Consider the following 12,641-nt stretch of genomic DNA (forward strand, 5'->3'; position numbering starts at 1 on the left):
GGCAATAGGCCCGGGGCCTGTGTGGGCTGTGAGCCCCGGGTAGGGCAATAGGCCCGGGGCCTGTGTGGGGGGTGAGCCCCGGGTAGGGCAATAGGTCCGGGGCCTGTGTATTTGCTGCCGATGCCAACTCCCCTGATCACATGATTGCAGTCACGTGATTAAAAGTTTGCTGCCACCATTTGACTTTTCTTGTTTTCGCGGCACCCTCACACACACACACATATATATATATTACATTATCAAAATATAACGTCCGCCGGCCTCTCGGCATTTGTTTCAAGTTTGTTTTTTAATTGATAAAAAAGTTTTTTAAAATTGACGTTACGTCTGACACTGCAGGATTTATTCGTCACGTGATGCAAATATCTTTTACTTTTTAAACAAATTGAATAAAATATTGATGAAGGAGGGGTTGCTTAGCTTATGATACGATGTAATTTAGTTTTAATTGTAAGAAACATATTGTAACGTGCCGTGTGGGGGGGAGGTCAAGCGGCGCGAGCGCCGGACTGCACCATTGTTGCGGCGCGAGGGCGGGTTTGGACTGTACCATTGTGGCGACGCGGTGTGTTTATGTGTACGCGCCGGGGGTGGGCTGTACCATTTTGGCGGCGCTGTGTGTCTATGTCTGCGCGGGGGGGATGGACTGGACTGTACCATTTTGGCGGCACGGTGTGTCAACCTGTGCGCCGGCGGCGGCGGATGAGGAGGGGGGGGGGGGGGGGGAGCTGGGTTGTACCATTCTGGTGGCGCAGTGTGTGTGTGTCTGTACGTCTGTGTGTGGGGACTGGCCTGTACCATTGCGGCGGCGAGGAGTGTTTGGACCGTGCCATTGTGGCGGCGCGGGGTTTGCGGGCTGGGGTGGGAGGGGGGCAGGGCTGGTGTCGGGGCTCGGTGTGGGGGGGAGGGGAGGGGAGGGGAGGGGCTGAGCCGAGCGGAGACACTTTTACTCGAACGCTGTCGGAGAGAGAGAGCGAGGCGTAGCCAAAAAAAAACCAAAATAAAATAACAAACTTTAAAAAAAACAACTCGTGCGCTTTGCAGCCGCTCACCGGAAACCCCAACTTTCCCCCCCCTCCCCACACTCGGAGCAGTCTCGCTCTCGCCCGACTAATCGGCCGACTAATCGGCGGGCTCGGGATTGTTTTCCTGCTGTGTGTGGTATCGGGGCCTTTTTTATATATATAATATATATAAACCACCCCCCACACACACCACCCTCCGCGGCCTTTCCCCCCAAAAAATAATAAATTGAAGCGAGAGTTGATTTTTTTAAATTTAAGTATTCGGTCGACAACTGAAAGTTTTTCTGAGGAACATTTTTTTTTTAAACCACCAATCGGGAGTTTGTGGATTTTATTTTTCCCTGTGAGTGTGTTGTTGTGTCGGTGGCTTCCAAGATGGCGCGGTGAGTGAGCCCGGGCCCCCGCCACTGCCGCCATTTGCCGCCCGCCCGCACCGAGCGACAGCAGCCAGCCCCGGAGGAGTGGAGTTGGGGTGGGGGGGGTGGGGCAGAGAGAGAGAGAGAGAGAGAGAGAGACCCCCCGAGCCTCAACAACCCCCAGGCCGCAGGCCCCGCGCTCTCTCTCGCTTCCTCTTCCCACCCACTCCAGCCTCCCCCCCCCCCCCCCCCCTTTCCCCTTCTCTCTCTCTCTCTCTCTCTTTTCCATTTTACTCCGCCGGCTCTTTTTTAAAAAAAAAAGCAGCGCCATGTTCAGGCGACACGGAGAAGGAGGAGGAGGAGCAGCGGGAGCGAAGTGAAGTGAGCGAGGAGCCGGGGACAGGCTGTGAGGAGAGAGTGAGAGAGAGCCCCCCACCACACACACACACACACACTCGCGGGGCCAAGTCTGAGCGGAAGCGGAGCCCAAACACTTTTTTTTGGCGAAGTGACCACCAAGTCGCCACCACCGGACTCTTCCCGTGAGAACATTTATCAGAAGGAGCCAACCCTCCTTCCTTCCATCGCTTTATAGATTTAAGAGAGAGACGAAAGGCGCTGAAAAGAAAGGAGCAATTTTTCTTTTTCCAGTAAAAGAAAGGGGAATAATGACCATTTCCCGCTTTCCTCAGCTGACCGCCCCGACCAGCAATGAATCTTGACTCGTTATCGCTGGCCTTGTCTCAAATCAGCTACCTTGTGGACAACCTGACCAAGAAGAATTACAAGTCCAGCCAGCAGGAGATCTCTCATGTGAGTTTGCCGAGAAACGAGTCCCGCACACAATGTACTAGAGGTCCCGTGAGCCTGAGGCCTGCTGCATTCGCGAGAGAGAGAAAGTGTGTGTGTGTGTGTCAGAGAAACTGTAATGTAACTTAATTTAAAAAGCAACTCCTGGTGGAGGGGCAACTCCTGCAGATTGATCGCCCTCTTTAATAATAACGCGAATAACAATAACAAGCCAACAGGGGAGATTAGAAACTCACATGGTGAAGTCTGGGCCTACAAAAAGTTAATGATCAGAAATTGCATTAAAACGTTTAAAGCAAACTCTCTCAGACGTGAGTTACTTAGTTATTGAATGAGATAGGGAGGAAGTTTTTTTTAATGTTTAAGAAACGTTACACTTTTTGTACAATGCGTAACTCGGTGTGAGTTACTAACTCATTCAGGAGTGAGGCCTAGTAAAGGGATCAGCAAAAAGTGGGGGAAGGGAAGGAAAGGAGTTGGTGTGTCTATGGTATATAGAAATACTTTTGAAAGTGATTCCTTTCAGCGAGATTTTGAATTTTAATGATGTATCTTTCACAATTAAGTTTTGAACTGTTTGATTTGAATAGTAAGTCTACAAAAAGATTTTAAGCAACATATACAGATTCATTGACAACCTAGCAATGACTCATTAGGTTCCCAACTTTTAATGCACTGGCTACACTTTAAAAAAAAATTCTATTCTATCTTCAGTTAACTAACCTCCTGGGTCATTTAGTCCAACTTTCAAGTTAATAGAGAGGAACTTCTCTAAGTTGTTTAGCTTTGCTTTTCATAAGTCCATGGACTCCAAAAGCAAATCATTCTTTGAAAGTGCCATGTAAATGCAGTCTTCCTCACTTACTTGTGAAAAGTTGAGTACACGTGTGTTAGCTATTGGAGGGAAATGGGAGTTATAGGAAATGCCAAGCAGTTGAATGGGCACTGCACAGGCAAAATTGTTGATGAGATTTTTGTTTTTAAGCAATTGGAATAGAAAAACTGAATTGAGGTCTAAAGGAGCATGAGAAAAAGGCTCGACTTCAGAAGCTATCTGCAGCTTGAAATTGTGCTGTACTTTTACAAAGAAAGATGCAATTTTATTACTTCATTACTTCTATGTTTTTACATTAACCATTATGAAAATGAAAAAAAGAGGATTATTTATATAACAGCAACGGCAATAATAAAATGCTGGAAATGCTCAGCAGATCAGGCAGCATCTGTGGAGAGAGAAACCGAGCTAACGTTTCAGGTCGATGACCTTTCATAAGTTAATTTATAATTTAAATCCCACTAGTTTTTGTCATGATTCAAAAGTTAAACTAAACGACTCGGTGAGTTCTGACATTTAGTGAATTTTTTACAAACACATTTAGAAAAGCAGTAACTGAGATGGAATGTGTAATCTTTAAGAAGAGAATCAGCCTTGGTGGGACTAAGAACATTAAGACTAATGAATAAGTGCTGAGACCCTCGCATTTGGCGTCAGAATTATTAAGTTGCAAGTGAAGTTGGCCTCGCAAATCAAGTCTAGCCAGCTCCCAGTTGTCAGAACTATTTAAGCAAAAAGTATAGTGGATCAACAACAATGGGGCGGGGGCAATATAGTAAGGCGGCACAACAGAAACCCAATCACAGTTTTTTCCCCTTGGTGAGATTCCCTTTTATTTTTAATGGACAAAAAAGGTTTTGTACCTAATCTCCCTTATCTTGCTGCCCAATCAGTCTCCTCACCCACTTGGATGGGTGTCATATCTCTACTGGCTAAAGGGGAATTAAGTCTGATTGCATTCAATCTAAATAAGACACAGTATTGCTATCCACTGTGAACTCTCATTTATGGGTATTGATATCCTCAAATAGCCTTGGTGATTCTGTTATACTTGTTTTAAAAAAAAAAATACCTTTATGTGCTCTCCATTTTGCACCAAGTATAAAACCATGGGAAAAAAGATTCAATCTGGAGTTTGTGAGATGCTTTGTATCTTTCAGGTGCAGGGGTTTTCAATACTTATACATATAATGCCTTATTGTGTTTAAGCACTCGTGAAAGAAATGTAGATGGTTACTCTGGTTTCTTAAAAATTAATATATAAAAACAATCATAAAATGGCATTTTTTTCTTGGACATATAAAAGGTTTTCAAGAGATTTTGCTAATATTTGGCATAGTGTGAAGTTTTTGACTTCGTACAGATAGGATTTGACAATGCACAGAGTACACTTAAAAAAAAAACCTCAATAGACCACAATACGACACACACAAGTTTTATTCTCTCTGGATAATTTATTTCCCTGTCTTCCTTGCTGTGGTATAGTTCCATGGATGTTGGTTGCACTTTGCTACCTCTACAAAGTGGCCATTCTTCATTTGTTAGTGTAGGCGGGTTATTTAATCAGAGGGATGGGCTGATCAAGCTGACCACGTCCTCGCATCACTTGAAAACTACACATCCATTTACAGGGAAGGTCATTGCAAGATGGTTACAGTTGGGAATACTAGCAGTTTTGTTTTCCCTTCTTCACCTGGAGGTGTTGAAGCTGAAGAGCACCTCCAAAGGCATCCCAATTGAGATCAGCCAACTGAGCATAGATCTGGGATCGGCTCTCTGATGTTCCTGGCCAGTATGGCTCAGCAACTCTACCATAACCAGCTGAATCATTGGGGGAGATTGACAGTAAAGTTTTATTGATACATAAATTTGCATACCATGCTCCCTGACTGCTCAGCAAGTTTATCCAGTGAGTAGCCAAACCATCCAGATTAGATAGGTCCCAGCTTTGATCCCGGGTCTGTGGTGAATTGGCAGTCAGGGAAAGCAGCAGTTTGATGCTGTTTTTGGTCTCCATACACTGGATTTGGGAACGAGAAGTTGCCAGCGATCTTGCTCCTCGGAGTGTTGACCTCTGCTGGAAGTTACACACATTGACATTGGAGAGGGCAAGTTGTGACTGGACTGGGATGCTCTGTCAGCTGTCAAGATTCACATTTTGGAACAGGTATATCAAATTTCAAACAATTAAAAAAAAATCAAGTTTGAGAAAATTGAGGTCCATGCTTTTTAAAAATCTACTTTTTGACCTTTTTATAGAGTTTTGCATTTTTAAAAGAAGTTTGCAATAATTCACACAAGCTTTATCTTTGAGCCAGCAATTTAAAATATGGTTCACAAATAGTAAAAGCTTTTACAGATATATAAAACGGAAAAGAGTGACTAAAGTAAATGTTGGTCCCTTAGAAGATGAAAAGGGGGATTTAATAATGGGAAATGTGGAAATGGCTGAGACCGTAAACAATTATTTTGCTTCCGTCTTCACAGTGGAAGACACAAAAACCATGCCAAAATTTGCAGGCCACAGGAATGTGGGAAGGGAGGACCTTGAGACAATCACTATCACTAGGAGGGTAGTGCTGGACAGGCTAATGGGACTGAAGGTAGACAAGTCCCCTGGTCCTGATGAAATGCATCCCAGGGTATTAAAAGAGATGGCGGAAGTTATAGCAGATGCATTCGTTATAATCTACCAAAATTCTCCGGACTCTGGGGAGGTACCAGCGGATTGGAAAGCAGCTAATGTAACGCCTCTGTTTAAAAAAGGGGGCAGGCAAAAGGCAGGTAACTATAGGCCGGTTAGTTTAACATCTGTAGTGGGGAAAATGCTTGAAACTATCATTAAGGAAGAAATAGCGGGACATCTAGATAGGAATAGTGCAATCAAGCAGATGCAGCATGGATTCATGAAGGGGAAATCATGTTTAACTAACTTACTGGAATTCTTTGAGGATATAACGGTGGATAGAGGTGTACCGATGGATGTGTATTTAGATTTCCAAAAGGCATTCGATAAGGTGCCACACAAAAGGTTACTGCAGAAGATAGAGGTACACGGAGTCAGAGGAAATGTATTAGCATGGATAGAGAATTGGCTGGCGAACAGAAAGCAGAGAGTCGGGATAAATGGGTCCTTTTCCGGTTGGAAATCAGTGGTTAGTGGTGTGCCACAGGGATCAGTGCTGGGACCACAACTGTTTACAATATACATAGATGACCGAGAAGAGGGGACAGAGTGTAGTGCAACAATATTTGCAGATGACACTAAGATTAGTGGGAAAGCGGGTTGTGTAGAGGACTCAGAGGCTGCAAGGAGATTTGGATAGGTTAAGCGAAAGGGCTAAGGTTTGGCAGATGGAATACAATGTCGGAAAGTGTGAGGTCATCCACCTTGGGGAAAGAAAACAGTAAAAGGGAATATTATTTGAATGGGGAGAAATTACAACATGCAGTGGTGCAGAGGGACCTGGGGGTCCTTGTGCATGAAACTCTTTTAGAATAACGCTTCACGAATTTGCGTGTCATCCTTGCGCAGGGGCCATGCTAATCTTCTCTGTATCGTTCCAATTTTAGTATATGTGCTGCCGAATCCCAAAAAGTTAGTTTGCAAGTGCAGCAGGTAAGCATTGCGAGAGGGATGGAGTACAAAAGCAGGGAGGTCCTGCTGCAACTGTATAAGGTATTGGTAAGGCCGCACCTGGAGTACTGCGTGCAGTTTTGGTCACCTTACTTAAGGAAGGATATACTAGCTTTGGAAGGGGTACAGAGACGATTCACTAGGCTGATTCCAGAAATGAGGGGGTTACCTTATGATAGATTGAGTAGACTGGGTCTTTACTTGTTGGAGTTCAGAAGGATGAGGGGTGATCTTATAGAAACATTTAAAATCATGAAAGGGATAGACAAGATAGAGACAGAGAGGTTGTTTCCACTGGCAGGGGAGACTAGAACTAGGGGGCACAGCCTCAAAATACGGAGGAGCCAATTTAAAACTGAGTTGAGAAGGAATTTCTTCTCCCAGAGGGTCGTGAATCTGTGGAATTCTCTGCCCAAGGAAGCAGTTGAGGCTAGCTCATTTTTGTCAAATCAAAGATAGATAGATTTTTAACCAATAAGGGAATTAAGGGTTACGGGGAGAGGGCGGGTAAGTGGAGCTGAGTCCACGGCCAGATCAGCCATGATCTTATTGAATGGCGGAGCAGGCTCGAGGGGCTAGATGGCCTACTCCTGTTCCTAATTCTTATGTTCTTATGTTCACGTAAAGGCCACTGCTAGAGCTTCAAAGTAGAGGAGTTGGAACTAATTGCACTCAACTCAGAAACAGAAGCTGTTATAATCCCTCTTTCGGACAGCTAACTGAAGCCACTTGTGGATTTGATCATTAAAACACAAGAATGACCCACTTGGGTGCGTATGGGACCATACCCAAAAGAGCCCATGAGCAGAGGGAAAAAAGGGAGAAAGTCCGTTTAGGGTAAACTAATGCCCACTTAAAATAGATACCTATCTCCATTTGAGTGTCGATCCCTTTTAGCTGAAGAACCTGTCAAATTTGAACTTCCCCCTTCAGAAATGTTTTAAGCTTGAGGCTTGATTGATTATTGGTGATGAATTTTCCCATCCTTTTTTAAAGCATATTTTTATTCTAAAGGAACATAAATTTGATTTTAGTGTTTCCTTGGAACAGTAGAGTTGAGCAGGTACCATCACAGCAATGGTTCTCAGTCGTGACCAGGGAGTAGTTCAGAGGGGGAAGGTTGGGGAGGGTGGGGGGAGTCCATGTTGGAATCCAATGTGATATTCTAGTGAATCTGTGTTGTACTCTCTTGAAAGCCTCCATATAAGATTCTGACTGGACTAGACAGGCTAGATGTGGGAAGAATGTTCCAGATGTTGGGGAAGTCCAGAACCAGGGGACACAGTCTTAGGATAAGGAGCAGGCTGTTTAGGACTGAGATGAGGAGAAACTTCTTCACTCAGAGAGTTGTTAACCTATGGAATTCTCTACCACAGAAAGTTGTTGATGCCAGTTCATTGGATATATTCAAGAGGGAGTTAGATATAGCCCTTATGGTTAAGGGGATCATGGGGTATGGAGAGAAAGCGGGAAAGGGGTACTGAAGGAATGATCAGCCATGATATTGAATGGCGGTGCAGGCTCTAAGGGCTGAATGGCCTACTCCTGCACCTATTTTCTATGTTTCTATATCTTTCCAACAGTGGGGAGCCCAATACTGCTCACTGTAATCTTAACTGAGGTCTTAAGGTTTTGTATAGTCTCATCGTTACCTCTTGTTTTTTGTTTTCGACACCTCTTGAGATAAAACCTAGATTTCCATTAGCTTTTTTTTTTAGCCTTTTCAACATGAGCTGCTGCCTTTAATGTCCTGTCAACTTATAATCCACAAGTCTCTGTTCTTCCACCGCACAGAGCCTCAGTATAATTACTGCCCATTTTCATTTACCAAAATGCATCATCTTTCACTTGCATTTAATTCCATCTGCCATTTTTAGGCCATTTTCCCATCTTATCAATATCCCTTTGCAGTTTCCTTTGGTCTTCTAAAGAATGAACTACTGTATCATTTGCACATTTTTACACCACTCACTCTGGGTCTGTATCCAAATCTGTGATCGACGCAGTGAGCAGAAGTGGTCCCAGAACTGAACTCCAAGGGACACCACTGCCCACTTCCAACCACTCTGAAAAGCTGCCCTTAACGCCGACTCTGTTTTTCCCTGCTAACCAATTTTTAATCCTGTTTGTTATCCATCTCCTAATTCCACACCCCTTCTTCCTCAGTAATTTCCCATGTGGTACCTTGTCGTGGACTTTCCTGAAGTCCATGGTACACTACATCCATTGCATTTTCCCATTTACTATGTATGTTACCTCTTTAAAGAATACTGAGGTTTGTCAAGCATGATTGTCCCTTTTGAAATGTGTGCTGGCTATTTTCACTTGGTTTCTCTTAGATATGTGGTAATTTCATCCTTCAGGACTCAAATGTTACCTATGATAGATGTTAAGCTAACTGGCCAGTAAATACTTGGATCAGCTCTTTTTAAAAAAAAAAGTGGATACTACATTGGCCACTTTCCAATCTTCCGCAACACATCTACGCTTAATAAGTGGAGGGGGGGGGGGGGAGGGTGGTGGGGGGGGGGGGGGAGGGGGAGAGTGATTGCTGCCTAACCGCCTCGGATTAGGAAGGACGGGACGGATGGATGATGGGGAGAGTGATTGCTGGCTAAATGCCTCGAATTAGGGGAGGGAAAAATCAGTCAATTCAAGCTCTTGATTGCCATCTACTCACCCTGCTGAAAGTGTGGTACATGTAGAGCTCAAGTGAGGGCAGAGGATGGGCTTGGCTGTTCAGTAGCTTGCTGGCACTCACTGAAGGCTTGCATGAAGTATCAGAGTGACTTGTACCTGCAGACATGCGTTCCACCAATGAGTCAAGATCAGGGAGAAAATTAATGAGGGCAACAAGTTGGATAAAGTTGAATAATATTGAGCCCTGGCGATCGGGAGACTATTAACTGGCCACCTGATTATCCCAAAAATAGAAACTGATTATTTTTTTTCCTGATTTGTAGCACCGTCCAGACAATGCTCATGAAATTGAAATGCAACTAAAAGTGAGAGCGTTTGAGGGAAATTTTAACTTGCCTCCATCCATAGTATGGAAATTTCTGTTATTAACCTGGAGAAGCAACCCAGTGAAATAAAGGGCTGTTTCTTTAATTGGGGTTTCCATTTTGCCTTTTGAGTCTACCAGCTGAGTGTTCCTGTGTTCTGAGGAAGCCAGTAAGGAAACTTGGCTGGTCTAACTTTGCAAGGCACATGGCAGTTGGTGATCGGCATGGGATTTATATGCCATCTATAGTTCCTCCTCTTCCATGCTTTAGCACAATGCCATCTTTCTAATTGTGACGTGGATTTCACCAGTAACTGCTGAGTAGTGGTTTAAAGTTATTCTTCCATGGCAGCTGGTAGAAGTTTCAAAAGCATAGAGTAGACCTCTAGAAGGCAGTAAATGTCCTGTATACTTCTCTATACTGATCCACTTTTAAGATTTCAGTTTATTTTATACGAAATGACTTGCACTAATGTGTACCAGACTAGATGCTGTAAAGATCCAGTGAAGATGTCTGGGCTAGTTTTAATTTTTCAGTGAACAGATTTCAGTTGCAAGAATAATAATGGGAAACAGGGAAATGGCAGAGACTTTTAACAAATATTTTGTATCGGTTTTCCAGGTAGAAGACACTAAAAGCATCCCAATAATAATAGATAATCAAGGGGCTATAGGGAAGGAGGAACTTAAAACAATCACCATCACTAGAGAAAAAGTACTAGGCAAACTAATGGGACTAAAGGTGGACAAGTTCCCTGGATCTGATGGCCTGCATGCTAGGGCCATTTTTAAAAAAAAAGTGGCTGCAGAGATAGTGGATGCATTGGTTGTAATCTTCCAAAATTCCCTGGATTCTGGAGAGGTCCCAGTGGATTGGAAAATCCCAAATGTAACGCCCCTATTCAAGAAAGGAGGGAGACAGAAAGCAGGAAACTGTAGACTAGTTAGCCAAACATTTGTTGTTGGGAAAATGCTGGAATCCATTATTAAGGAAGTAGGACATTTAGAAAATCATAATACAAAGTAGAGTCAACATGGTTTTATGAAAGAGAAATTGTGTTTGACAAATTTGCTAGAGTTCTTTGAGGATGTAACGAGCAGAGTGGATAAAGGGGAACCAGTGGATGTGTATTTGGATTTCCAGAAGGCATTTGATAAGGTGCCACATAAAAGGTTACTGCACAAGGTAAGAGCTTACAGGGTAATATATTAGCATGGATAGAGGATTGTCTGGCTACAGAAAACAGAGTGGGGATAAATGGGTCATTTTCAGGTTGGCAAATGGTAACTAGTGGGGTGCCACAAGGATCGGTTCTGAGGCCTCAACTATTTACAATCTAAATGACTTGGGTGAAGGGACTGAGTGTAATGTAGCCAAATTTGTTGATACAAAGGGCCCAATTTTTCCCAACCCCTTTTTTTAGCACACTTACCTTAAATGCGCCGACTTTGCGCGCTGGAAACGGTGCCAAAATAAAGTGGCCCTGTCCTGCCCGCTCTGCCGAGTCTCCAGTGTCCCAGCGTGGCATAGATAGTGAAGTGCGGGCGGAACAACAGCCCAGTGCAGAAAGCACTGCTGGCAGCTGCGTGCATGCGCAGTGAAGTCTGCGCGCATGCTCCTCGCTCGCCCAGCGTGTCCTGTGGGCTCTGAGCAGGACCCGATGCTCGCAGCCCCTATCCTCGGCCGAAGGGACGCCCGATCTCGCCGCACCTATCCCCGGCCGAGTGGCCTCCCGCACCGGCCGGCCGGCTGATTTTTATTTATTGATGGTTATGCTTTGTTTAGTGAGGAGAGTTTTGATTGCGGGGTGTAGTAGTGTTTTTTGAGAGAGAGAGAGTGTTTTGATGGGGGTGAGGGGGCACTTTATGCCAGAATCAATTTTTTTTTAAAAGGTAGGACTTCTATTTTTATTATTGATTGATTGCTTATTAACTTTTTGTAGTTTGTTTATTTCTTTAAGTCTTAGTGCAGGTCCTCCGCTTCCTTGTATTTTATTTGTTATTGAATGCTTATTTTTGTGCTTTGTTTAGTTTGTACGTCTTGGTGCTTTAAATGTACTAACCTGCGCCGAATTCTTCACTGCCCGCAAGGTTTTTCAGAGCTGGCTAAATACGCTGACTTAAGTCGATTTGGTGTAAGTTTTAGCTGGCCAAAGTGGCATAAATGGCCAAAACTGGCCTAAGTGTCTGGGAATGCCCCCTTTTGAAAAAAATAACTGAACTAAAAAAAAATCATACCTAACTGACTTATTCTGGAGCAAATCTTTTGGGGAAAATGGTATTTTTTAACTTATGCCAGGAAAAACAACTTACTCCAAAAAATTGATGCGAATCATGGCCAAAATTGGGCCCATAGATAGGTGGGAAAGCAAGTTATGAGGAGGACACACAGAATCTGCAATGGGATATAGATAGGTTAAGTGAGTGGGCAAAAATTTGGCAGATGGAGTATAATGTGGGAAAATGTGAGGTCATCCACTTTGGTAGGAAGAATAAAAAAGCAAATTATTATTTAAATAGAGAGATTACAAAATGCTGCGGTATGGAGGGATCTGGGGGTCCTCATACACGAAATACAAAGTTAGTGTGCAGGTACAGCAAGTAATTAGGAAGGCAAATGGAATGTTGGCCTTTATTGCAAGGGGGATAGAGTTTAAAAAGAGAGTCTTGCTACAACTGTACAGGACGTCGGTGGGACCACACCTGGAGTACTGCGTACTGTTTTGGTCTCCTTATTTAAGGAGGGATATACTTGCATTGGAGGCAGTTCAGAGAAGGTTCACTAGGTTTGATTCCTGAGATGAAGGGATTGTCTTATGAAGAAAGGTTGAGCAGGTTGGGCCTCTACTCATTGGAGTTTAGAAGAATACGAGGTGATGTTGAAACATAAGATAATGAGGGGGCTTGACAGGGTAGATGCAGAGAGGATGTTTCCCCTCATGGGGGAATCTAGAACTGGGGGCATAGTTTCAGA

The 12,641-nt window shown here is 43.8% G+C and overlaps 1 protein-coding gene and 1 pseudogene across 7 annotated transcripts in view; one reads left to right on the forward strand and one right to left on the reverse strand.

The window, feature by feature from the left end:
- Positions 1-742: 742 nt before the first annotated feature.
- Positions 743-12,641, forward strand: part of cnot1 (CCR4-NOT transcription complex, subunit 1) — a 229,729-nt gene continuing 217,830 nt past the window's right edge. For 4 of the 7 annotated variants that reach the window (XM_070897741.1, XM_070897739.1, XM_070897740.1 and 1 more), the window contains exon 1: positions 913-2,194. In XM_070897741.1, the coding sequence (XP_070753842.1) occupies positions 2,093-2,194 (102 nt within the window). In that variant the 5' untranslated portion in view covers positions 913-2,092. Of the gene's footprint in view, positions 769-912; positions 2,195-12,641 lie in introns of those variants that run through there. The other 3 variants (XM_070897738.1, XM_070897736.1, XM_070897737.1) reach the window with 3 other exon arrangements.
- LOC139279202 (U6 spliceosomal RNA) lies at positions 6,522-6,619 on the reverse strand (annotated as a pseudogene).

Source organism: Pristiophorus japonicus, chromosome 13, assembly GCF_044704955.1.
Source record: "Pristiophorus japonicus isolate sPriJap1 chromosome 13, sPriJap1.hap1, whole genome shotgun sequence".
Classification (NCBI taxonomy): Eukaryota; Metazoa; Chordata; class Chondrichthyes; family Pristiophoridae; genus Pristiophorus; species Pristiophorus japonicus.